General features: G+C 41.3%; 2 protein-coding genes and 1 non-coding gene across 10 annotated transcripts in view; all 3 read right to left on the bottom strand.

Moving 5' to 3' along the window:
* Positions 1-446: 446 nt before the first annotated feature.
* PRPF39 (pre-mRNA processing factor 39) lies at positions 447-17,085 on the bottom strand. 7 transcript variants are annotated; one of them, XM_069783004.1, is made up of 15 exons: positions 16,972-17,085; positions 13,013-13,376; positions 12,617-12,742; positions 11,858-11,976; positions 11,185-11,352; positions 10,230-10,395; positions 9,470-9,577; positions 7,053-7,217; positions 6,609-6,735; positions 6,249-6,517; positions 5,446-5,630; positions 3,995-4,069; positions 3,269-3,389; positions 1,233-1,291; positions 447-882 (listed from the first exon to the last, which is right to left on the bottom strand). In XM_069783004.1, exons 2-14 carry the CDS (start codon positions 13,340-13,342, stop codon positions 1,241-1,243), a joined length of 2,010 nt encoding a protein of 669 aa, XP_069639105.1. In that variant the 5' UTR covers positions 13,343-13,376; positions 16,972-17,085; the 3' UTR covers positions 447-882; positions 1,233-1,240. The 7 variants fall into 7 exon arrangements, with proteins under 7 accessions (XP_069639105.1, XP_069639104.1, XP_009919809.1 ...); XM_069783003.1 differs by having other exon boundaries at positions 447-1,291; XM_009921507.2 differs by lacking the exons at positions 13,013-13,376; positions 16,972-17,085 and adding exons at positions 12,104-12,266; positions 12,370-12,438 and having other exon boundaries at positions 447-1,291; positions 12,617-12,744.
* LOC138685559 (small nucleolar RNA SNORD127) lies at positions 6,064-6,149 on the bottom strand. Its single transcript, XR_011324859.1, has one exon. It is a non-coding gene; the product is annotated as a small nucleolar RNA SNORD127 (small nucleolar RNA).
* A 232-nt stretch (positions 17,086-17,317) lies between the features above and the next one.
* TOGARAM1 (TOG array regulator of axonemal microtubules 1) overlaps positions 17,318-26,010 on the bottom strand; it is a 45,557-nt gene continuing 36,864 nt past the window's right edge. For both annotated transcript variants that reach the window (XM_009915257.2, XM_069783002.1), the window contains exons 16-22: positions 24,684-24,842; positions 23,972-24,098; positions 23,543-23,661; positions 21,850-22,039; positions 20,662-20,881; positions 19,820-19,906; positions 17,318-18,161 (exon numbers count right to left, since the gene is read on the bottom strand). In XM_009915257.2, coding sequence (XP_009913559.2) covers positions 17,908-18,161; positions 19,820-19,906; positions 20,662-20,881; positions 21,850-22,039; positions 23,543-23,661; positions 23,972-24,098; positions 24,684-24,842 — 1,156 coding nt within the window. In that variant the 3' untranslated portion in view covers positions 17,318-17,907. The remainder of the gene's footprint in view (positions 18,162-19,819; positions 19,907-20,661; positions 20,882-21,849; positions 22,040-23,542; positions 23,662-23,971; positions 24,099-24,683; positions 24,843-26,010) is intronic.

Below are 26,010 nucleotides of genomic sequence, written 5' to 3'. Positions count from 1 at the left end.
GAAGGGCCAGGACTGTTTTTATTACCCCTTGCCATACTGCGTGATCATTTACTGAAAAGCAGCTACTTCGATACCCGGCTCAAGCCTTCACCAGTGCGCTTCTCTTTTCAGCTTTATATTTTGCAGAGCTGCTGAGTGTTACGACAGCACTCGCCCAACAATCTTAGTTAACCTAAAATATTAAAAGAGGGGAAGAGGAAAAAATTTACATTTGTATTCTAGTTGGGGGCGGGGGGAAGGAAATTCCACTGCATTTCTCCTCTAGAGGTGAGAAACGTTGGGCACATTGCCCAGCCCCATCTTGAGGAGACCTGCTCACACCCCACACGTTCCTGAGGTGTTCCTGTACCACAGACACTGCAGTTTGAACAAAAACGGTGATGAACCGAGACTCTGCCGCTCTTACTCCTGGCTTGAACAAGGCAATCCAAGAAAGCTCAGAGGACTACTGAATTCCTTGCTTTTATTACAAAAATGGGAATGATCACTTTGATCAAAATGAAAAAAGTTTGCTCACACTGTGTACATGAAAAACTCTAAATACAAAAATCATCCCAAACACAGTTTGTGCTTTTTAGAAAAGAATGCAACATCATTTTGCACTGCATTTTAATTTTTTACCCCCACATAGAATAGAAAATACAGGTCGCAGCGTGCAAAGGCTGCCATCGTAATCTGAAGAGTTTCGATCGTAACCACATAAACAAAGGAGTTGGGGATTTGCTCACTAGGGCATGGAAGAGATCTCGTGGTAGAGCAGGTGGTGACGTTCCGGTTGGAGAGCAGAGCAGGAGAGGACAGCCTGGCTCCTGAACTGCCAGCCCTCCCGACCTGCGCCGTTCCTGCAGCAGCCGTGGCAGCCAACACTGGTCAGCAGAACAGCTTTGGGGAGAAAAAGAAACCAGAACAAAACCCCTACAGCTTTACTGATTAAATCTATGGAATCATTATGAGACCCAAAAAAAACTTCAGATATCTCCATAAATTAGTGCAGGGAATTAAAAAAAAAAAAATGCATTTACGGTAAACTAGAATTGTACAGAGATACCATTTATCGGTTACCGGCACACAAATCTTGCTTCACACATACCCTGTGAACATCAGCTCATTTCACATGCAAAAGACCAAAAAGCAGGTATTACAACAGTTCTTTCACATCCCTAATTTAGAAAAATATATATTTTTTTTAATTCCATCTTTGTTGAAACTGTGGCACAGTGAACTTCACTCACTCTTCTGATCAAGTTGGATGGTAATACTGTCCATAATTCCATGCGTTCTGGTAATTGTACTAGAAAAACAAACACAACAGATAACAGCATTAAGTCAGACTGCCCATGCTCCATGAGGATACCTGACAGTGAGCTGTTTGTCCTTCCCAAAAGGCTCGGGTAAGGCTGCCCTTCTGTAACTGGGGCGGTTCTGGTGGCGGCCAGCACGGCGAGGTGCCCACGTCCTACCCGGAACATTCAGGACTCGGTACCCCTTTACCAAGGCTCCGCACGCAGCCCGTGCCTCGCTCCGGGTGGAACACACACGGGTGTTCCTCTGCAGGGCCCAGCCCCGGGAACTCCCGACCGCCTGGAAGAGCGCCGGGAAGTCAGCTTTGTTAGGGAGGTAACACTGATGTGTTGTTCAGCCCAGGGTCAGAGCTACACCTAGGATCAGCACAGAGCCTGGTACCATTGTGGGTCGTGTTTTTAGTCGCTTAATAAACACGCACAGGGTAAGTCTTCCAGTAGAGGACAGGTCAGAGGTTCGCTCTTGCTCCTCAGATCCCCTCTTTAGTACCTGCTCTTCGGCTCCGCGTCACTCCCCTTTCAACAGGCTCTCGTAAGAGGGAGGAAAAAGGGAGGGAGCAGAAGGTAAAGGAAGCGCAAATTGTCTGCATTCTAGCTGCTCTCACGGCACGCCCCACAAGATGGCAGAGCCTGAACAGACAGCTCAAGTGCCCCACCACTACTCCCTTTGAAGCCATGGGTTTGCAGCTAGCAGAAACCATCACTGAGGCAGTCCTCATGGTCTTGCTGCAACCAGCTGTACCCCAACTATCCCAGCTGAGCCTAGGTAGGTATTCAGCCGTGTAACATTCTCGGGATAGCACAAACAAATGTCTCCATTCCCTCAGAAAGGGTTTCTGTCTGCTACTCTCAAGCAGACTGTGAAACACACAGGAGGCAGACAGTGATGGAGTTACCATGTCAACCACAGGGCTGAGATCTTCCTCGACACTCCAAGTCTGCTGTTCCCACGGTTCTGTGCCTGAAAACTTGGGGCGTTTTTCCTGGCCTAGTGCTGAGAGTTTCCCCATGCTGGGTGAGACACCTTTCACTGCCTGACTTTGGAAAGAACGCTTGGCCTTGATGCGGGCACTTCTAAACCACAGGTACACAAGGACTGATTTGTGTCCCATCTGCAAACACTGTTCTCAGGGGCTTGCTAGGCTCCTTGCAGTCTAAACCACAGTATTCATTAAACTGCTTCAGCAAAAGTTTCAGTTGGACCCTCTGCAACTCACAACTGAGAATAAGCAGCATTCCACACCTGCAGCACATCACTCTCGCCCCAGCTGAGGGGGCACCGGCAGCACCCACCCTTACCAGTATTAATCTCACACAGAAAGGCAGGGGTTGAAGCTCTGACTTTACAGCCTGCCCTGTTGGACAAGTCAGAGCACAAAAACGGACAGTCAGTCTAGAAGCAAGCAGAGCCTGTGCTGGAGGTTGCTGCTGCCACAAACAGGAGGAAACCAAGGTATGGTATTACTGATTCACTCTTTAAGCCCCTGTAGGGGACAACATGAAATGCCATGCAGGAACAGCCCCCAAGACAAGCTGTTGAACAGGCTGGTTTGCATGCACTATATACCAGTGCAGCAGACTCATACTGAAACCAGGAACTACTAGTTGGAGAAAGGAACTATCAAAACACGCAAGTAAATTGGCAGCCCAAGGCGACCCTCCTGGGCAAAACGTTTCAGCACAGAACAGGTCTATTGCCCTTAGCCCGCAATGGCCTTAACTGCTGTCACACATCCCTTCACGTAAATGTCTAGCCACCAAACTGCTCATCTTGCTCCACACTAGAGAGAAATATTTTACACTTGCGTAACAGGCCAAAGAGGAATCAACAAAAACAGGAGCTAAATTTTTACTCCAAGCCTTCCTCGCCAACTGACACAGGCCATGGACAAACGTCACTGGGAAAACCACAACGTGCATACGTTCAGAACACGCGTGTTGAAAGAAGTAACCAAGCATACACCTACCTGGTACCAGGCATTGTAGTTATACGCTGCCTGATTGACTTGCATGTCTCCATCCATCATCTGTGCTGATGCCAAAGTTGGGTCATCTGTGAGCATTTTCTTTTCATCTGGCTCCTCTGATCTGTGAAGTTAATATATGCTTATAAATGCTATCTTGGATTAAATTCTGAGCATGTCTTTGCATGAGAAATGTTATCATGGATAAGGTTAATTAGTATTTTGAAACTTGGTGCCCTGTCCAAACAGAGTAACAATTTGATTTAGAAAAAGACAGTAGTATATTGTGCTTCAGAATGATAGTCTGTTTTTTAAATTGTTCTGGTGCTCAAACCGAGACAGCAAAAGCACGTTTCTGCTTAAGAGTACCAGTACTGTTTAGTTTTCCTGTGATACATAATTCAAAATGTTATTTTCCAATAAATCTGTTTCCAAATATTTTAACCAACGGTATAACCAAACTTAGTTTGTACTTTAAGTGATTAAAAACAGTGATTTTGTTCTTGCAAGCAGTAGGTTTAAAGCTGAAAAATATATGTATATATATTCATAGATTAAAGAAAAAAAACCCCACAGACTCCGAGATTGTTCTCTGAACTAATTTCAAAGCATTTCCAAAAAGTGCTTTGTGTAGTGTAGTGTACAGTGCAATGTAGTACATGTTCCAGCTACCCCATACTGCATCATCTACCAAGTTAGTTTATACCCTCAGGTGAACAGACTTCCTACCCATTCTCTGCTCTCCTTTTTAAAGAATCCTGCTCCTTTAGAAGTGCTTGATGTTCATCATAGGCATCCAGAAGCCTGAAGGAGACAAAATGAAAGAAAGCTTTGCTCACCATTTTCATGTAAACATTTTAAACACATGAGCAACCATTTCACAATGTCTACTTGAAACTCTTAAGAATACAAAAACATTCTAAAAAAACCTCAATTGTAATCAAATTTTAATCAGTGATCTACCATGAAGATGGGAAAGCCAAAAAACTTAATCTGATTCCACAAAGCATAGTGAAGAATTTTCTGTTAGCTCAGAAATTCCCAACTTGCTCAACTTCTATCACACTTTGGGCAGTTCTTTTATAAAGTTCCTTTATAAATAAGTTTTCTAAAACTAATTTGTGATACAGCTGCTTCTTCCAGTGATTGCATTCCCTCAGCTGCCTGTTGATGCCACACATAGCAGCCCTGATACTTAGGAATCAACATTTCTTTAAATACTGGCAATGGGTATTACACAAAATTACAACCACTCCAAAGTAGCACCTACAGCCTTCTCCCAGACAACATGGGAAGAACAAGTACATTTAATGCAGCACAAAAGAGTCCTAGCTAGAATTCCCACAAATAGCTAAATACCATTTCATCTGTTGCATACCACAGTTTACAAGGTATCCCATGAAAACTCCTTCTTCTGTCAATATTGCTCTTGGTGAAAACCATTTCTTGTACTTATTCTATGCTCTAGTATTATTTGGGAACTGAAAACTTCATTTTGTTTGCTCTGTGTAGGATCCCAAACTTGCAATGCTTGGCTGCCACGCAAGTTAGGATGGCCAGAGTCAGCAGAAATTAAGGACAGCTATTGTTAAAGAACATACAAAGCAGAAAAACTAACTCATGGTTAGTCCTTCGAAGTTAATTAGCTGCAAATGTAAATGAAAACAAGGGCTTGTTTTACAATAGAAAATTAAGAGAAAAAAAGTATATCTAGTATTTAATTAAAAAGTTGCACTTCTAGTATCTGATCCTCCCACATAAGTGTACAGCATTGTTAACACTTTAAACATATAAAAATCAAATCAACGCAGATTTGACCAGCAGCTCACAGTGTACCAAGTACCAGATTATACCTGTGTCCCAAAAAACTTCACATTCTCTTTGAGGAACATCCTCCTTTATAAAATTTACCAAGAGAAAACTACGGTAAGAAGTTATGGGCAGCATAGTTTTGCTCTATGAGGCGTTAGCTATTTCAGAAAAAAAAGGATAATTTTCTGAAATTATATTCCTATTTAAAAATAGGAAGCTGGTTTAGAAAAGCAGCTATCCCTCAACAGAGAACTGATGGCACAAAAGAAAAAACTCAGTGGATGCCACTAACCCTACCCCTTCCCTAGTGCTTCTACCAGCACTCTTGTGGTGACCCTAATTTGGCCATTGCACAGATTACATCTTACTTGTTTACATCAGAACCAAAATCTTCAAGAAATTCCACTTTTCGCTGAGAAAACGTAATCCTCATTTTTATAGACAATGCGCCATTGACAGCCTTATCAAAACAGCTCAAGATGTTTTCTTCATTTTGCTTGAGATCACCACTGTACTCCATTTCAAGTAAGTTGAGATACAGTTTTGTATTTTCCTGTGCAAAAGACATATTAGAAGTTGTACATCTGTCACGTTAGGCATTTAATGCTGAATGTATAGCTACCAGATGCATACCAGAACGTTTACATCATAAGTATATGCTAGAATAGTCAATAAAAAGATTTTCTTTTTACATTGGTCATCTTTGACCTGGCTTGTTTCACAAATAGATTAGAAGTGATCTAACACTACAAAACCAGATGTCACGCTTCGCTAACAGTGAGCTAATAGTATTTGGAGTGCCAAATATTTCTGTGGTTATAACCAAACAGTCTACAAGTACTGCCTACGTGATCAATTTTGTTTGCCTTGAGATGTGAACATGCCTATAATATGTAAGATTCTAAAAAGGAAAAATGAATGTATATAGCACATCGTGATTCTGATGAAAAAAAAATGCAAACTTCCAGATTTGCAAGCTGCACATACGGCAACATCAGTTTAGAGGGACTGGTGTCTCCATGTAGTAATGGAACATTACATACAGTTACAATTCCTGTCATCATTGTTGCCATATTTTAAAAAAAGAAAAAAAAAAAAAAGGTTCAGAAAGAGAGAAAAATACCATGTTTTTTTTTTTTTTTTTTAAATATAGCAAAGAGGGAACACATACTTTGTCAATTTCTATGGCTTCTGACAGCACTTTTCTTGCCTTTGGAAGATTTTTCTGTACTTTGAAGAGGTGTCGAGCTAATTTGATGGCGTAAAACGACGATTCACTAATTGATTTGGCATTCCTAACAGCTTCTTCAAGCAGATGTTCAGCTTCTTCCATGTTTCCATGTCTGCGTTCTAAGCTTACTCTTCGCAAGCGAATCATTGCTAGCCCTAGAATACACTCTTCGAATGTCTTCAAGATTCTTCTTGCTTCATCGATGTTGCCTAAAATACCAGTGAAGATACTTTAAGATGAGACATCCAACAGCCTCTCAAAACCAGAATCCCTCCCAGCAAAAACTAACGTTGCTCTTACCCTGCTGCTCCTCAAAGGCAGCCCACAGCATGTGAACCATTGGTTTCTTAGGAAGATGTATTGTGCAAGCCCTGCTGTAGACATGCCTCACTCCTTCAATACTATGATTCTCCATGTATTTGGCATACTATAGTTGAAAACAGAGCAGAGATTGAAGAATTTAAAGCTTGTATTTGTCTTTAAAAACATGACAGAACGATAAAATTCTTTTGTTTAAACCCATTCAGCACCTTTATTGAACCACTAGACTAGTTTCTGTAAGGAAGGACGTAGAGAGGCAACGAAGTTGGCATATGCAGCAGTCAAATCTGGTTGCAAGCAGACCATCTCCTAATGCAACAGATATAGTTATATATGAACAACATTCCACAAGAGTACAAAAGGTTAGTCACTAGATCAATGTATGCAATCGGTAGGAGATAGGTGGTAAACCACTTCCCTTACCTTAATCCAGAAGTCCTCATAGAGGGCACATGAAATAACACATCTTTCAAAGAGGACCACAACTCGCTCATGAGTGCCATTTTCTATCTCAAATTCTAAGTACTCTTTCCAGTTTTTCAGCTGAATTTTCTCCAGAGGTTTTACATGAAAGTAAGGCCTCTTAATCTGCAAGAGTCACAGTATGGCAACTTACGACTAATAAGCATACCACAAAGTGGCTTAAAAAAAACCCAAACAAAAAAAACCAAAAAACCCCCAAAAACCCACAAACCAAAGAGCCACACACCTTTCAAGCAATGCCATTTAAATAAACAGGACTTCAGAATGATACGTCATTAGCTATTCAAGTAAGTCTGCTGGGGTTACCCAAGTACCGATCTCAAGAGATTTTGCTGACAATTACATTCTAGGCTAGTAACTTGTTTTTTGAGAAAGGTTTTTGAGTGCAAGTGTTTACAGAAGCTGAGAAAGAACTTAGTGCAGTTAATCCCTTGCAAACCTGTGGTCACAACATAACAATGACATTGTAAACAACAATGAATACTGCCCACATACATACAACTCTAAAGAAATTACTGTTGTACTAGCGCATATCCTACAAATTAAATTCAAAATTTGGTGGAGAATCATGACAAGACAGAACATTGAATTGAACTTCACATTAAATATTTACATTAAGCTGATTATTCCAAGAGCTAGCAAGATCGCATTTTTATTGATGACTACAAGAGGAGCTGGGTGGGACAGAGTTCAGCACAGAAAATTTAAACATTGTTTGAACTAAACATAACAAGGCATTCTTCCAGAGATCTTTTGCTTTTTCTCTCCAAATCTTTTATTTTACCTGATTACCTCTCCTGTACTGCCACACCATCTCAAATACAAATACATACAAACGGATAAAGAACTTACAATAATTAAGCAGTAACATTCAATTCTTCAAGGCCAGCTGAAATTCAAAGCCAATTACCCCCTTCATGCTCCTCACTGAACTCTACTGTGGAACCCAATACTCTTTTTCCATTTTGACAAATTCACAGGTACATTGCTCCTGCTAAAATAACAGTAAAGCAGGTCTAAGTGGTCTCCATCACTTATGTGACATCTGTTGCCTGTCTACCTCATTTCTGTCTGTTATAAAGACACGTTTAACCTTGTATTTCAAACACCTCAGAGATCCAACACATTGGTATCTACAGAGCAGATATACTCTCTTTGTAGAAAAAGTACTGATTCTGGGCAGGAGCAAGAAAGGACACCCTCTTTCTTACACATTTTCTCCAGTGTGTCCACAGTTTTAGCATTCTCCCAAGTTTCAACAGTTTGTAGCTTACAGTTTCCGAAGCCAAGAACACCTATCCCCACATAACCATTTTCCACACTACATGAGCGTATTTGAGCCTCACCTACTCTAGGGACATGCTCTGCATGCTCTGCTTCCTTCTACGACAGGTAACCTGTACGAAAGCGACCCTGCGGCATGTAGGGCTGCTATCAGCCCTTCAGGCTGCTGTGTAACAGAAGGGATAACCCACCCGAGTTAGACTATGTTCTAGTTTACGGCGCTAGGACTAGCTAGGTACCATGTCCTGGAGTTCCTCCGGCTTAGAAGGTATCTGGCCTAGTCCAACAAAGTGCAGTAAGCAACATAACAGTTCTGACATCACTTAACCCATTAAGGAGTCTCTGTATCAAACAGCTGGGACAGATCTTCAATGTACTTTTAAAAAAGAAAGTAAATTTAAAACAAGAACCATGTTATGCAATATGCTATTTGCCAGGAAGGAAAAAATAAAAAAGAGACCGAGAATTAAAAAGTCAGGTTGTTTTTCAAAAGTAACCAAACTTAATTCTACACAGAAAAAGTTCTATATTTGCAGTGATCAAATGATTAGTTTAATTAATTACTTTGAATATGTTATACATAGGAGCTGCATGTTATGACGGCTACTTTTGGAAAGCGAAAGTTAACTGATTGCAGGTGTAAGAGTGTAACATTAAAATACAAAAACATACAGATTTCATTCTCCTTTTAGGATAGGCTTACCTTTTCAATCAGAATTACCTTCATCCCCTTATTTTGCAATGCCCCAGATGCATAAGGTAGTACTAACTTACATAGCATTTCATGCTTCTGCATTTAAAGGCTGCTTAGTAAACAATACACCATCTTGCCTGTCTCCGAATACTATTAAATAATAAAATAATTAAAGATTTTTAAGTCGTCAGATGACAAAGGTGACCTCACAAGTTGCCTTTTCATAAAAAAAACAGCAAAGACGTGAAACTTGGATCTTTGTTCAAAGCCCTACAACAGTTTAAGTTGTAAGGCCTAACTGTTACTCAAAATTCCTAGCTCCCAGTCTTATGTTCAAAACACTTGTGCATGCTGCCTTATGTAGAAAAAACAAACTTACCGCTTCTTCAAATGTCCACCTCTTACTGACTTCATGTTCATTGTGGTTAAACATTTCTTGATGAATCTCAATGATTCTGTGCCTCATGTTTTCTATCTCAGTGATTAGCTAAAACATAATTTTTAAAAATGTAACACAGGTAGACACTGTATCACCTTTGTAAATTCATTTTATGATGACAATAACATGCATAAGTTAGAAGTATCAGAGATGCATTAAATGTTACCCTGAACAGTGGAAGGGACGGGATACTGCCCTGATGGTGCCTTGGCGCAACCCAACTGAATTGGTTTTCTATCTGAAGTTTTGCTCTTACGCTAAAGATGATTAAAGATGATTTTGGATCCAAGTCAAACTCGGTTTCAGTATGTGTACATTTTCACAGTCAGCAATTCCTCTGGACGTTTCCAAGTTTTCATATGCCTTTGAAGGCTATGAACCTGCACTGACTGTTGCTGACGAAGAGCTTTCTTGGACCACAGTTCCTAATCTGTTAATCTGGAATAATTAATATTTATCCCTAAAGTTTTGTACACCACTTCTTCAATTTTTTAACTCCATTTCTTTTATACCTATGAAAACACTGGAAAGGTATGTCCTGTAGGCAAAAGCAGTTATCACATGAGCCACAGAGCAATGATCTGCAAGAGAACTACAGAAACACCTCAGCTACAGCTGTACTAATTGTCTGCAAATAAATTAATCTTGTCAGCCACGGAGTAAAGCAAGAAATGCCGACGAACATCCTCTGCATATGTACCTTGGCAGGGTCAGTTATGTCCTCAGTACCAGAGGGCAGGTCGTCTCCAGGTTGCGCATCCTCCCCGCTATGGCCATTCACAGATGCTAGCTCTCTGCGCAGCTGAACAAACTGCTCCGTAGTCAGAAGGTCCCGAGGCAAGTTGTTCTGTATATGTTCTTTAAACCTAAGAATAGTTAGAAACAAGTCAACACAAATTTGATGTTTCATGTTGCAAAACTCTGCCTAACCAGAGCACAGTAATAAATCCTAGTGAGGTTCTGCATTACTTTATCGACCTAGAGCAACACTGAAAATGCAACTTCCAACAACATACACACAAAATGCAACTTCTACTATCTATCAGACTTCAAACGCTTCACATTTCAAAGAGAAAGGAAAGGACGATGAACTTCGGTGGTGAAGACAGACCACTTGCCATGCATAATTGATGCCAAAGGACAAGATCGATTTTAGAGGAAGATACTTTATTTCCAAACCCAAAAGATCTGTAGAAATTATGGGGAAGACTGGTGCATAACTTAACCAAGGTTTCTGGTTCCCTCTTAACCTCTCCATATTAATGCAGAATTCTACTATCTAAAACTTAACCAAATATTTCTCTTTAGTCAATTAAATTAGTCTTTCACCACATGTGAGCATTGCATGAGGAATTAAATTTCAAAACTGCTCAATCTGATTTTTCAAAGACATCCTCTCTTCTTCCTCACAATTCCAAGGCCTTCCTTTATTCCACAGAATTTGTGCATTTATCTAAAGCCAAATTCCTAAAACATGTATTAGTACTTTAAAACAACCAGTCAGACTGTATGAGTACATAAATAAGTAGATAAGTATATAAAACTAAGTAACTATTTCAAGTTCTTGTTGAGTGAACATTTTCACATTTACAGAATTAGGTTAGCGTGTGCTTAAGAAATTCATAGCATTAACTAAATCTTTGTTTTCTCTTTACCTCTGGAAGTGATGACTGTAGAGCTGCGTTGGAATTCCAAGGATACGATCATAGATGGATGTAACTTCCCTTAGGTTTCCCTGTTCATTTTCCCAGTTTATATACATTTCCCATAGTCTGTCAGAACGGAAATCTGTCCCAGCAGCTAAGACTGCATGTTCATAGGCTCTGAAAAATGAAATAATTTTACAGTTGTTTCTAGATGTGGTGACAGAACAAGGAAGAAAAGTTTGCGGTCTTATTTAAAGATTATGAGCATCCTCATTTACTTGCAACCACAGTTATATTCATTATTTAAATTCTGCAAAGTATTCTCTAGATATCTGTAGCAAGATCTCTAAAAATTCAGAAAGTTCGCACTCATTTTCTTTTCCTCCAGCACTACTGCAACAGAACAAATAAAGGCAACAGAAAAATCCACTTGCAGGAATGCAAGATATTAGGAAAATACACAGTCTCTACCAACCTCCAAAGTCACAACTTTTGACCCTTGTACCACACTGTATTGTCTACCCCTTCTAGGGAATTTGGCTCCATCATCTCTTAAAAGTCCTTAAAATAACTGCAGGTTGTTATTAGCTTGCCCCTTAGCTTAAACATATTAATCTGATTACACTGCTATGTAACTGTATGTGTGGGTCTCTTGTATCACTTAAGTCTGCTTTCAACTTACCCTCGAATAGTACTATTAGTTTCAGGATCAGTAGGGTCCAAGGTCTCCTTTAAGAAGTTTATATAATGTATCCAAAGATCAACACTAAGAGGAATTGCCTGCAGCCCTCTGCGATAAACCTATGAAGAGAACATGAACTGTACTTCAAATACTTAATGGCGTCCTAATAGAGAGGCAACACTGTGTTATCCGGTGAACCTTAGAAATACTAATTACTGGAATTTTGTTTAAATAATCTACCATTACCATTTGGGTGGAGGTTGGATAGAACATGGCAATGTTCTGATCTCCACGTGCAGAGTCTTGATCTTCAAAGCGCAGCGGTCCCTGCATTCTGACCAGGTTGTGTGGGCAGGCTTTGGGGTACAGACCATAGGGCACAGACCCATTAGAGCATCATTGACAGCGTCTGACCAAAAATGCAATAAGATGTAGCAATTGTGACCAGCAAACCAACTATATTGTTTTGAAAATGAGTAATAAATGTAAGTGACAGAAAAGCCCTGCCCTACTTGTTAAGCTGCAGTGTAATACAGAGGCTTGCACTGCAAAGCTTGACAAACTGTAGAGGTTTAACGCACCTGCCAACAAAGAGAAAAAACATTAGCTACAAATGCCACAGACGTGACAAGTGCAAACAAAATCCCTACAAACCTGACCATACATGGCAGGTACTGACAGCCAAATGACTTGCAGTAGGTTAGTCATTATTTGGCTAACAGGACCAATGGCAATAGCTGCGCCCAGCTACCTACATACCTCATCAGATTGTTTAACGTTGTCATGCCGCTTTTCAAGGTCTGCATACTTTTTCCAATATCCATAGCAATATGGATAGTGTGTGAAAAACCTGTCAAATGCTTTCCTGGCAGCTGGTAAGTGGTTCTGCAAGAAATACACAACAAAAGCAATGAATCCTTTCCTTAAAAAAAACTTCGCGTTATTTTAAAAACAATAAATGTTTTAACATTGTCTTAAAAACGATTTTGCATTTTGTGATCTCTGCTGATGACACTGGCAAGGGCAATTGTCTTAAAACAGCATCTATGAAAGCCTGATGTACAGTTCTAGATTTGTCACTGGAATACCCATGGCTTGTTTTGGTTTTCTTTGTTTATTTCTGGAAGGCTAGGGAAAAAGGGGGCATGTACTAACCTCCTGCTCTACGTACTGTAGTAGATATACCCATCCTGTGAAATCCTGGGGATTGTCCTCTACTACTTTCCAGAACTTGTCAAAATCTGGAGGGAAGCAAGCCTCAATATCTGTTGTCTGCAAACTTTCAATATTTGGAATTTCACTCTCCTGTGTGTTCTCTTCATTCAAGTCAGGGGTACTATCAGGTGATTGTTCCATCTCAGTTACACTCATAATTTCTGTACTGAAGTCCATCTGCTGTTCTTCTGTTGTCGTTTCAGCGCCATTGTCTGTGCTGTCATTGCTTACAGTCGGCTTCTCCTCCTCTGTATTATCTGCGTTCTCCATGGCTGAGGTTACTGCTGTTTTGTAGTACTAGATCCTGTGGAAATAAAAAAGATTCAGTATTCATGCAGTGAATATTCAAGTAGAACTTGGGCATGAATTATCAGCTAAGAGTCTCCCAAGTGCTTCAGGCATCCATGTATTCCACCACAGACCTTCATCAATTAGATCTGCTTCACTGTTGAGCTTAATTCACAATTAAAAAAAATGTTAATAGCAGTCATACATTTTAACATCTGCACATACAAACCATTGCGGTTTTTCTAAAAAACTATCACAAGTAGCTATCAAGGTATAACAGTGAACCAATACCGTTCTCCTGTATGAGTCTAGCGGACGTTTATGCCAAACAAATAATTACAGTCAAATTTATTCAATTCTCCTACTTAGTACAAATCAGTAACTTCTTTGCAAGACCAGCATATGTTAAAATGTACCCTCAACGCCTAGCTGAACTGGCTTAAGCGATAACTTTGCAAAGAAAAGAATTACCATCAGCACTAGACTCAGTCCATATTAATGATGTCTATAGAAACTAACCAGCATCAGAAGGCCACAAAAAAAGTTTAGGCTAGCCCCTTACAAGCAGTCAACAGCTCCCACACACAACTCAGGTGTCAGGTGCTTCCTCCTGCCCCTCAGGACAGACTCCATCTTCCTCCCACTTTTCATTTTGATCTTCCTGCCAAATGCTGCTGCCCAGCCCTACCCTCCTCCCACAAAGGCCAGTCCAGCCTAACTTGGCTGCATGCTGCTCTGCCAAAGAGCAGCTGACCACAACTGATCTGGGCCTTCACCGCCTGAAGCATAGGCATAAGGCACTCAGCTGAACCTTCCCTACCCTCAAGCTACATCCTAATGACTAACTGGTTCTAGGCAATACAACAACCAGGCAGAATACAATAGCTCTTAGCTGTGAATCTATCTTGATGAAGAACAGCCTGAGACCATCATCCTCAAATGCACTGTAGCAACTGCCACTCCTTTTTCCCTTTGCTTCCCTTCAGAGAAGATGGCAAGTAAGTTTTGCATTTAAAAAAGAAAAAAGTCCCCACACCCCACTCTATCTCAAGAATTCTTTCCCACTGTGTCCTGGTTTAACCCCAGACAGCAACTAAGAACCATGCAGCCATTCACTCACTCCCCCCTCCACCCAGTGGGATGGGGGAGAGAACTGGGGGAAAAAAAAGTAAAACTCATGGGGTGAGAAAAGAACGGTTTAATAGAACAGAAAAAAAGAAACTAATAATGACAATAGTAACACTAATAAAATTACAATAATAATAATAATAAAAGAATTGAAATGTACAAATGATGCACAATGCAATTGCTCACCACCCACCAACTGACGCCCAGTTAGTCCCCCAGCAGCAATCTGCCCCAGGCCACTCCCCCCGCCCCAGTTTATATACTGGACATGATGTCCCATGGTATGGAATACCCCTTTGGCCAGTTTGGGTCAGCTGCCCTGGCTGTGTCCCCTCCCAACTCCTTGTGCCCCTCCAGCCTTCTTGCTGGCTGGGCATCAGAAGCTGAAAAATCTTTGACTTAAGTCTAAACATTCCTTAGCAACAACTGAAAACATCAGTGTGTTATCAACATTCTTCTCATACTGAACCCAAAACAGAACACTGTACCAGCTACTAGGAAGACAATTAACTCTATCCTGGCTGAAACCAGGACATACTGAAAGCCTGAAAAGAGAACAAAGAGACCACTTGCTTTCACTTTAACAAATACGTTGATAAGCCATCAATAATATAGTGGAGGAAAAATTCTTGACAGAAAGGAAAAAAAAATCTATACCCTATCTTCAGCAGCACCATCACATGAGATAACAGTTCATGTTTTCCTAGGAGTTCACCAAGGCAAGTAACTTTGGCGTAGTGTTAAAAGGTCCACACGGCCTACTCTGCAAGTTTTCTAGTAACTGTTTTTTAAAAGTAACTATTTCTATTCTCCATTGTATACATCATCTGGCAATCATAAAAATACAATTTCTTTCCTTTAAGGTAAACAGTTCATAATTTTGCAACTTTATATGGTAACTGTTCATAAAAATGAACAGTTCATGCTATTTTAAAAGTCACACGAACACGATGTGACTACACAGAACACTATAGTGCTTTTGTTCTACAGGAAAAGAGGACGCTTGTGTAAGACAAGCGGTTTATTTCGTTAAAGACCAGTTCTTCCCCACACACTGGGGCACTCTAGAAAGCCTGCTTCAAAAGCTGGTTTCTTTAGTGAGTGTTGGAGATGCATCTTCGATATTGATTTTGAGAATAAACACAATCTATAAATTAAGAAATTAAATATCAAAGCAGTATCAGTACACCTTTACCAGTGCAACATACAGAAGAGATCTGCATCATTAAAAACAGCTGCTACCATTCAGAGCTTACCCATGTAAAGATTCTAAAGTCAAGGCCAAAGAGGAGTGTGTCATGAGAGCAGCAGCCCCAACACTTGATAAAAATAGCTTAAAGGATATTTACAGCTCTAAAATTTGAGAAAGCTAATGCAATTGGTTTTAAACATGCAATAATTTATGACCTAAACTTATTCTGGCAGATATTTTCCCCCTCTAGCTGATTCATAAGATGTATTCCAGCTTAAAAAACAACTTCCCCAAATCTGGCTGTCTTCCAATAAGGTGGAGAGAAAAAAAGAAAGAGGGAGAAGCGGTACAGGATCACCCCTGCACACAAGGTTTCAAACAGAAACTGAAAGTCTGTCTGACAGTTCGCTTCCAACTGAAGGAGTTCTAGAACACTCCCAGGGAACCAAGGCATATCCCAAACTCTTACAGTAACTGAAGGTTACAGCTGACACAATCGACCCTGCCTGGTACCAAACAGTTGCCCGTCAATCCACGGAGCTACAAAGGTCAGCACACACGAAGCTGATGCTTCAAGTACAGGCTACCGTGGAACAGAGTAACTTAATTCCAGGAGTTTTTACATCTCTCAGGCAAAACAACTAGATATCAGGTAGCCACACGCACCAGCTTTGAATAATTCACGTCAACGTATATTATTTAGCCTGTTTCAATTAAGCGTTTCTCGCATACGATACCGGCGTTTATAAATATGAATGAACTAATGGAAAACGCCTAGGAAAAAACACAAACGGGCAGCACCACGGGATTTCAGGCCCCACCTTCCACCCCCCCGCCCCCAGCCCTAGGAAGAACGTTTCACAACCCGCAGCAGCAGCTGCTCGAACCTCTCCGGGCAGGACGGCGCGGGCGCTGCCGGCCTGGCCCCTGCTCGCGGACTGACGCTCTCCTCTATTAAGCGACAACCGCGGCCAGGCTGGTCTTCCGCAGAGCCCGATAACCGCTGCCCGGGGGAACGTCTGCAGGCGGCAGCGGGGCGGCTGTCACGGCAAGCGGAGAGCCCCAGGCACGGCGCCTCCTCCCCTCAGGCCGGCCCCGCCCGCCCGCTGCCGCGCCCGACTCCCCCGCCCGCCTCGGCCTCCCGCCGGCCCAGGCCCAGGCCCAGGCCCACGCCCGGGCCCTTCCCCAGGCGAGGCGCGCCCCCCCACCCTCCCGGGGCCGATCGCGGTGCCCCGGTCTCCCGAGGAAGGGACCGCCCGGCCGCCCCGTCCCGTCCCCTCAGCGCCGGTACCTGCCGCGGGGGACGGTGACCGCCAGCCCGCCGCGCGCCTGCCGCTGCCGCCGCCGGGCCCCAGGAAGAGCGGACCGCGCCTGCGCGCAGGGCACCGCGCCTGCGCCCGACCCGCACCGCGCATGCGCCCGGGCGCCTTCCCGCCCATCCCGCCAAATGGCGGCTCTCTCGCTTTTCCTTCCCTCCCCCCCCCCCCCAGGCAAGGAGGCGGCGGCCGCAGCGTTACAGAAATAAATCCGGTTTATTCGCGTCAGGTTCCCGTGTCAAACGCGTACAGTACCGGCAGCGGGAGGGATGGGATGGGGCGGGGCGGGGAGGGGGCCGCTTTACCGGCGCTGCCGGGGAAACGGGAAGGGGAAACGGGAAGGGGAAACGGGAAGGGGAAACGGGAAGGGGTGGTTTTCCCCAGAGCGGGTCGCCGTGCTTCGCTGTGAGCTGCCGGAGTTGTACATTCCCCTGCAGACGAGCGTGCCCAGCCACCAAACAAACGTTACAGCACCGTTAACAGCAGCCACAGCAAGCTAATACTGCACAACTGTGAAAGTGGATTAAAAAAATACGTATTTTTTCACAAATACCACACAAAACCCTGTTGCACTGTATAATTATCTCCAGGATTTTCTTCCGCTTAGCAACGTAAAGCTTAGTGCTAAAACAAGTCGAAGGACGTGATGAGTGTATTTATTCATTAGCGATCTGACACCCGCTACTGCGAACAGGGTGCTGTGCTGTATCTCCTGAGGAGAAGGGCAGGCGAGCAGGACGGAATTCTCGGAGCCGGCCTCGGCACAGCCCAGCGCTCTGCAGGCTCTCCTCCGCGTGAGAAAGGCAGCGACACGGGGACGGTCCCGCCCGTCTCCCATGTAAACTGCCGTCCGTCCGTCTGCACAGGTCGGTCGGCCGACTGAGTTTCATGCGCACGCAGAGGTGGTTATTTTAGGTTGCTATCTCCAAAAATTCTTCTAGACTCTTCTTGATGTGCGGTGGCTGAGATGCAGCGTGAGTTAACAGACTTTGACCCATCTGTGCAAAAAGTGCTTTCGATAATTTCGCTGTGGCTGTCCGGATATTTCCTCCAGCAACAGGCAAAGAGCCGCTGTTCGTCATGTTTCCCAGGAGGTGCCAAAGGACAACTAGAACTTTTTGCTCCACAGCGTAAGGCTTCCGTGGGTATAGCTCCGTAACAAGATCTGCAAGGAGGACAACAAGTCATCAAGCAGTGTTTGAAGACTATTTTTAAAATGTGATTCAGAAGTGATCCCCTGCTCTGAGACACAGTGTCAAATCATCTTCTCAAAGCAACTAATGAAGGAATGTTTGCTATACAGAAGAGCTTGTCTGCTGTTGCAACAGTATCAGCACTCCGATAAAAAATACCAGCTTTCCCTGCAAACACCCCTTTCATCCTCTCTCAGGAGCTTACACAGTAGCACTGGTACTGCTGATAATCACAATTTTCCATTAAATTAAAACAAGAAACAAAGGGGGTTTTATTTATTTTATTTTAGTTAGGATTGTCCTAAGGAGCTTTATTTCTCACAGTGCGCTGTGTAACATCTGATATTTTATGATTTCCCCTCTATCGGAAATACGCAGCAAGTATTTAAGTTTAAGGAACAAAGTATCCTTATACTATAAATATATATAACACAATGCATTTTCCCCACTTAGACAATTACAAGTATCTCATTTGCAAATGTTTGCCTTTTTATTAGAATGGACTCTTCTGATACATAATACAAACTACTCCAAAAAATCCCAGCAAGAGGTGAACTGTTTAAAGGTTGCTAACACATTCAGAAAGCATAAATTTAGGAGTATTTCAAGAACAGACTGTCCATTATGTTATTTAGTTCAATTTCATAGCTACTACACACAGAACTACTCTGAAAGTAAGCCAAATAATTTCTCTTTGGCTCAAGCATATTTCCCATAAAGACAGCCTTTGTTCACTTAAAACATCAAAGGAAAATTCAGCACTTCTGCTCGTAATAATCACCAATATTAAAATATGTATGCAAATTCTGATTAAAATTTGTCTTCATTTTTTTAAGCAAATTTGTCTTTAAGCTTTTGACACCAGTTCAGGAAGAAGACCATTACAAAGTCTGGCATCTTTGCGGTGAGTGCAGCTCAGCTTGCCAGCTTGTCTCCTTTATGACTCAATGCCAATATGTATTATTGAGAGCCTTAAAATGAGAACAAGACCAACTGCGAAAAGCAAAAGGGCACAGAAGTAAAATTTAGGAGTTAGTAGGAGCCAGCCTTAGAGAACAGTATATTTTCTGTGCTGGGAAACCTCAGAAAAAGCAGGCACTCATTCCTTTCATTTATCCCTGGCCAGAGTATGAGGGAATGAATACTGCAAGAGGCAATATGACTTGCAGCAAGTGAAGCAGGCAAGCCTCCGCTCCCCAGTCGGCCCCGCATCTCTGGCCCCTGCACTGAAACAGACGCTTGCCGACCAGGCAGAAGTAGGCCTGTGGGGACCCAAGTCTCAATACAGTACATCCCACTCAGTTACTGATAAGAGTGAAACTCATTACAAACCAAAACTCATTCTTTCTGATTCCATATTAAAATTATTATAAGGTTAGGGTATTTATACACCTTCCAGGTATTTATACATCTTCCATCTGACTATATAATATTAATAATCTTTTGTTTTGTCAGCAGTAGCTTCAATTTGCATTAGAAGGGGGTGAAATTTGACAACTGCTGCATCGTTAATGCCCACAATCTACTGTGACATAAGGGAAGATATATAGCCACCACCATCCTACAATGAATTTGCCTAATTAGGATGGTACACAAACAAACAAATATGCAAAGTGAAACATCACTTTACCAGCAAGCTTTTCTGTCATGTCTTGTTTTGCTTTTCCATTCAGAAACTGGGCTTTTGTGCAGAATGGCTGGAGAAGCAAAGAGTTATCTAAATGCAAAGAACAAAACACATTAAAATTCTTAAACAGAAAATTAAACAGTCTGGAAATAAACACAATATAGAAAAATGTAGATAAGAACCTTACTTACGATATATTAACTTCAAAAACCACAGTGATGTCTTTAAGGGCATAAAAGCATAAAAAGATACTTTTAACAACAAGCCCTAACTCCTAGAATCTGGTAGAACACAGCATAGTCATTTACTGAAAATACTAAGATTCTGTTCCAAAGCTAGAATAGTTGAGGAGGGAAAATAGTTGCTGCATACACAAATCAGCAAGAAACTAGTTCTCTGACCTGTTCAAGAGATTCAGCAGTGTGACAAGCTGCTGGATAATGAAACACAGAATCACACAGAATGGCTGAGGTGGGAAAGGACCTCTGGAGATCATCTGGTCTGATGCCCCCGCTCAAGCAGGGCCACTGCAGCTGATTGCCTGGGACCACGTCCAGACAGGTTCTGAGTATCTCCAAGGATGGAGACTCCACAGCCACCCTGGGCAACCTGTGCCAGCAACTCAGACACCCTCACAGCAAAAAAACACCTGCTATGTAAAAATAACAAAACCACCTACGCACTTATGACAAGTCCAGCTAGCTGTATTTCTTTATTGGACTGGCAAAACATTAAGACAACTTGTATGGTTTAAAAAGTGTGAGAATAACTCCAGTGATGCATTACACAATGTAATGATTGGATGGAAACTATTGGAAAGAGTAACTCTTTAAATTTAGACTTACCTAAATGTTGACATAGAGCCTGAATAACGTTTGTGGCAGCTGCATAAATCCCTGCATTTTTGGAGTTCAGGTTGTTGTCTACCATGGCAGGAATTAACATGTTGATCACAGGTGTTAAATTGTCTTTCAGCAATGGAATCATCTTGTGCATTGTCTCCAAAGCAACCTGATTTACTTTACTGTTTGAGTCATGTAAGCGAGACTTGAAAGCATCAAAGATCTGAAAAAATATCCAAACAGCATTCAACGGAATTAACAATTAATGTTTGAGGTGGATATTACATTTCCTGCTTTATAGTTACACTTTAATTGTCCATCTTAGCAAAAGACGGCTCTGATATGCAAATACCTGAGATATTTTTTTTTTAGCAAGTAAAGCAACATTTGATATTTTTATACTGTGTATAATTCAACTGTATCTCACCCCATCTGCATTTGAATCATTCCTATACAATGTAATGGAGGTAAACTAGCCATCTGTAACTTTCAGTATGACTAATATTTTCTGCAAGCAAGTATTTTTAGCAAGACATAGCTCTGTTTAGCAAAAAGAATGTTTTAAAGATTTCAGAAATATTCACAGTTAAGATATTGCAAAGTTCCACAGAAGTATTTCATAGCTCCACAGCAAAGACACTGACTGCACTGTTAGATGACAACCTTGGTTTTCCTTTCATCGTATGTATGCTTAGTTTACAACTGTTGGACCTCATCATAGTATTTTTCTCCTAAAGAACCTCCTTTCCTATTAGAAAGGATATTTACCTTAAGCTGTATCATAATAAAGACCTTTCCTCACCTTCTCCGAGACAAACAAAGCAGGCAGAACTTGCAGCTGTGTTTCAGAGACCGTTTTTCAGATCTTGATTTATCCTTGCTGCTCTTTTTGTAACCTGTTCCAATATTTTGATATTTACTCAGCAGTGGCATGAAAAACTGCACGCAGTATTCCAGAAATAGTTCAATGAGTGCTATCTCTAAGTGAAAACTTTCAGCTTCTTCCCGCTATTTACTTCCTTTACTACCTTTGTAGCTTACATATCTCCCCCTTGAGCATACCTCACCTATTCCTCAATGTTTTCCTGTTAATCAGACATTCTTATTGAAAGAGGGAGCCAAGATCTTTATCAGAAAACTCTGTGACACAACTTTAAAGACCTTTGAAATAAAATGTTTTTATAGAGTTACCTTCACAATGTTTGCAACAACAAAGCCTTGATTGTTCTCTGTATCTGATAAGAGCTGCTTAATGCCATTTATTCGATCACGGAAGTCTTTTGCATTCAATAAACCTATAATGTCTTTAACATATTCTTCACTTTCTAATGAATTACGAGGAGCTGTTTTTCTTGTGACTTCACGGGCTTCTGTAGTCTCTCTATTGGAAAGGAAAAAGTTATTCAGTGAACACATAAGCAAGCTGAAACAGGAGTCTTTAGTCGCAGACTTCCTCTTTCCACGTAGGTGCAAATATCAGAAGTAAACAGAAAATCTTCTGATGAAGGACTTTCACTTTAAACATGGTGATTTAAAAAAAATAATCACCTAATGGTAATTGTTGTTCCTAAAGTCTCAATATACATTCCACTCTAAATGCATGTATACCTATCACACAAGAGATAAGCCTCAGCTAGGCAGGAGCCCTGTGCTGTTTCAAGTTTCTGTATGAGAGCAGCTGGGTTTGTGACCAGTAACAGTTGTGAACTTCCCTCATATCAATGGGTCAAAAAAAAAAAAAGTTACTGTAGTTTAATTCTTTATTCTCAAAGTATTTTAGACACTGATCCCAGTCTAGGTGGTACCTAAGCAACATGCCATGCTGAGGTGGAAATTCAACAACTCTTCACAGAGGATTTTGAGACAAATTTTCTGTAGCATCTAATCATATTAGACAGTCATGGAAAGAATTAGAAAATATGTGGAATCACTTCTCTGTCCAGATAAGTATCCTGCATTTACAGACCAGTCCAGATAGTCACGAGCTCATTCCTAACTCATGAACAGAAGTCTTTGATGGAGAACGAAATAAGCATCTTTCTTGCATTTTCAAATTCAAACCTGTCAGCTCTGTGAGAACAAAAGGTGGCATCAAAATCTCCTGTCCTGCTAGTGTACCATAGGCCACTAAAAGTACCTGAATCAAAGGTAAGAGAGTCTTTGGCATAATGCAGTAAGTAGCACCTCTTCTAAGGAAGCAGACATGTAGTTTTACATGCCAAAGCAAAATTTACCATCAAATGTGGAATTAATTATTATTTTGAATAGTAGAGAGTGCATTAAAGAAAGCTGTTCCTGAACAGATACACTTTCTTCAACCTGGAGGCAGTCACAGTCCCTATGAACTCTATATTCTTGGACAGTTTTTTGGCTTGGCTTAAATTTTGGGGGGTTTCTTTTTCAGTTCAATAGAAAACCTATTAGAAGACAAAACAGAAAACTAAAAATGGACAGAGTATCATTTAAAACCTTCAGCATCCCCAGTTAGGCTCTAACTAAATACTTAGTGTCCTGGGAAGGGAACAAATAGATACTTTGTACTGGGGCTACCACTAGGCACCTTTTTTCTATAGAGTCTGAACAGCATTATCTTGAACTGATGGTGACATGGATCTACTGTGAATTCCAAGTGTTTTGTGTACTCTGTGTATTTTCATCAGCAGTCAATAAATAAATTAACTTCAAAATGCACAAAGCCATTTTACTATTACCAATTACGCTATTTAAAAGGGACCCTATTTTATCTGGGACACGTAAAGTTTTTCCTTCAGGTATGTTTAATTTCCACAACCCTGTTGTGAATGTTTCCATACTCTCTTCTTGTGGTGTGGCTATTATCCTAGAGGTCAAGTTACTAACAGGGTAAAACACTGAAGATCATTACCTGTCAGTGATGTTGAGAGCATCTCTGGAAGTAGATGATGACCTCGAATGTCCAACACTACTAGTATGGGAACGTCTTCCCTTTGCTGAGGGTGTATCTAATGGCATCTCCCCCAAACCCTGCACAAAGGTGCAATTGTTAATTAACTTGGCTGGTACAGTTCTGCACTGCTGGAGATCCTTCAAAAGCAAGTCTAATGGCCATATAAAGTATAGTAGTAAAGTACATTTCATCCAGTGTATCGGCAAGGAGTAAAGGCATTCACAGGGCAGCTAACAAGCTGTACCTCGCCATGCTGTAGTCACTCGATTACTTGTCTTGCTCTGAATGCACCCCCTCCCCATTCCCTGTAGGTTTACTATCTACACCTAATGGCTACTAGTACATGTTTACATTTTTCAGCTGTTAAACAAGAGCTTTACCACATACCTTTTCACGTAGATTGCTAACAGATTCCTTAATGTAAGGCAAATCCTTGGTCGGCACATACTTTTCAAGCGTTCTATCAAAATCAGGATGAGTCATCATACTGAAGAGCATCTTTCGACCATAATACCTGCAGGGCAACAGACCACAATGTGTACATCCGTAAACACGGATTTGCTTTGTAACTCTGCTGATAGTTATAGGTGTGTAACTTCAAAATATTAAGCGTGGGAAGATTGCTATCTATATGTGTAACCAGACACCCTTCTCCGTCCTCCCACAAAGAAACTACACTCAAGAATCACTATTTAATCAACAACTGAGCAAATTAACGAGAACAGTCTTCCATTTCAGCTGCCTCTAAATAGGATAGTCCAGCCTTGTCAGTCAGACAGTGTGGATCCCAGCGCCAGTGTTCCCTCCATGACCTGTATCTTGTCTGTGCCCAGCAGAGTATATCCTTTGAGCCCCTCTTCTTCCTGCAGCTGGGGTGGGCACAGCTGCAGCAGGCATTCAGGTAATTCCTGTCACATATACTATCTTAACAACCTTGGCAGTGCTAGGTTAACGGTTGGACTCAATGATCTTAAGGGTCTTTTCCAGCCTAAATGATTCTATGATTCTATCCTCTGTCACTGCAGAGGAACACACGCTGAGCTATGCAAAGGTTTCAGCCACCTGGAACGTGCTTATCTTAACTATTAACCTTACTAACCTTGTTTGTTGTGAACTATCCTGTGCAAACCTGGCTATTGCAGGGAAAATCCGATCGGCAACAGCTTTGGTTCCAGCCAGTATCCGTTCCGGTCCCATACGTTCTACAATGTCTGACAGGTGCTGGGCTGTGCATCTTCTCACCGCTGAATGCAGGTGGCTAAAGAAAACACAGCTCCTTAGTAAAAACTCATCACAGGAGCTGAACAGCAGTATTTATGTGCTCTACCAAATACGGTATACAAGTTTTCTTTTTTCATCTTTCAGCATAATCTACAACTAGTATACTACTGATATGCAGATACTTATTCTGGCTGTGTAGAGAAAACCTTGTGGAGCGAAGACAAATAACTTTATTTAGAAGAAAAACCCATTTGATTAAATTTCATTTCATTCACTTAAAAATCCCAAACTACAAGAATGCAAATATGAAAAAAGAAAAATTTTATTCTTTTTGTTTAAAGTCAGTTTCAACCTCTAACTGCACATTTTGGATTAATAAAACTAGTAATTTTCTTCTTTTTAGATTTTAATTTCTAGTTTTCCTTAAAATAACTGTAAAATATTTTAGAAAGCACATTACTACATGTTCTTTCCATTGACTTTATGAAAAACAAGTCCCTATGCTCAGAAACACATCCTGTGTATATCAATTTAAAATTAAATAAAGCAATATTCTATTGACTTCTAAAAATCTTGCAGAAGTCTATTTTCTACAAATGGGGGCCATTAAACACCTACGCTGATGAAAATGAGAGAAAAGCTGGAATCAATTTTCAAACCCATGCAGCAAACTAACCTTTTATATAAATTCCACTGTACCTGCTGATCCCACATGTTTTCAGAGTACACAACTCTGCAAATTCAAACTTTTCCAATTTTATTTTTATCTTTGGATTAAAAAATCCTACTCTGAGGACAGTTTCACCACACAGTAAATAAGACATTTGTATGGCTCATTATTCATAGGGAAAAGCAGGTTTAAAGGAGAGAGCTAAAGAAAAGAATTGACTTGGTGAACCGCATCAGCAGCTCCCCAGCTTTGCAGTCTGACATGAACATCCAGCGTTCTTCCTCAATGACTATGTTCCCCTTTCACCAGGATTTTAGTTTTCTCTGGTTCCATAGATTACCATGGCCTCACTGGAAGTAAAGCTACCACTAAATTATACTGCACAACCAAAGCAGCTTCAGCTTGCACAAAGGCAACTAACCGGGTCTATTTAAACTGCAGAACGTGGCAGCTCAGAACACAGTCCAGGCTGCAAAATCAATCCGGCAGCATCCCACGCGGAACTCCCTGCTAACGCAGCCATCCTCTCAGCTGC

This window comes from Haliaeetus albicilla, chromosome 5 (genome assembly GCF_947461875.1).
Source record: "Haliaeetus albicilla chromosome 5, bHalAlb1.1, whole genome shotgun sequence".
Lineage (NCBI taxonomy): Eukaryota > Metazoa > Chordata > Aves > Accipitriformes > Accipitridae > Haliaeetus > Haliaeetus albicilla.
The sequence above is the reverse complement of the archived record's forward strand: the minus strand, read 5'-3'. Positions and strand labels throughout refer to the sequence as shown.

Bases quoted from the DNA above. Each gene is read 5' to 3' on its own strand.
- PRPF39 (XM_069783003.1), bottom strand. From the start codon at position 13,342: ATGGAGAACGCAGATAATACAGAGGAGGAGAAGCCGACTGTAAGCAAT. The intron at 12,743-13,012 runs GTTAGTACATGC...TATTTCTTGCAG, and splicing joins TACAGTACGTAGAGCAGGAG to AACCACTTACCAGCTGCCAG. The intron at 3,390-3,994 runs GTAGGAAGTCTG...TTAACTTCACAG, and splicing joins AAAAGGAGAGCAGAGAATGG to ATCAGAGGAGCCAGATGAAA.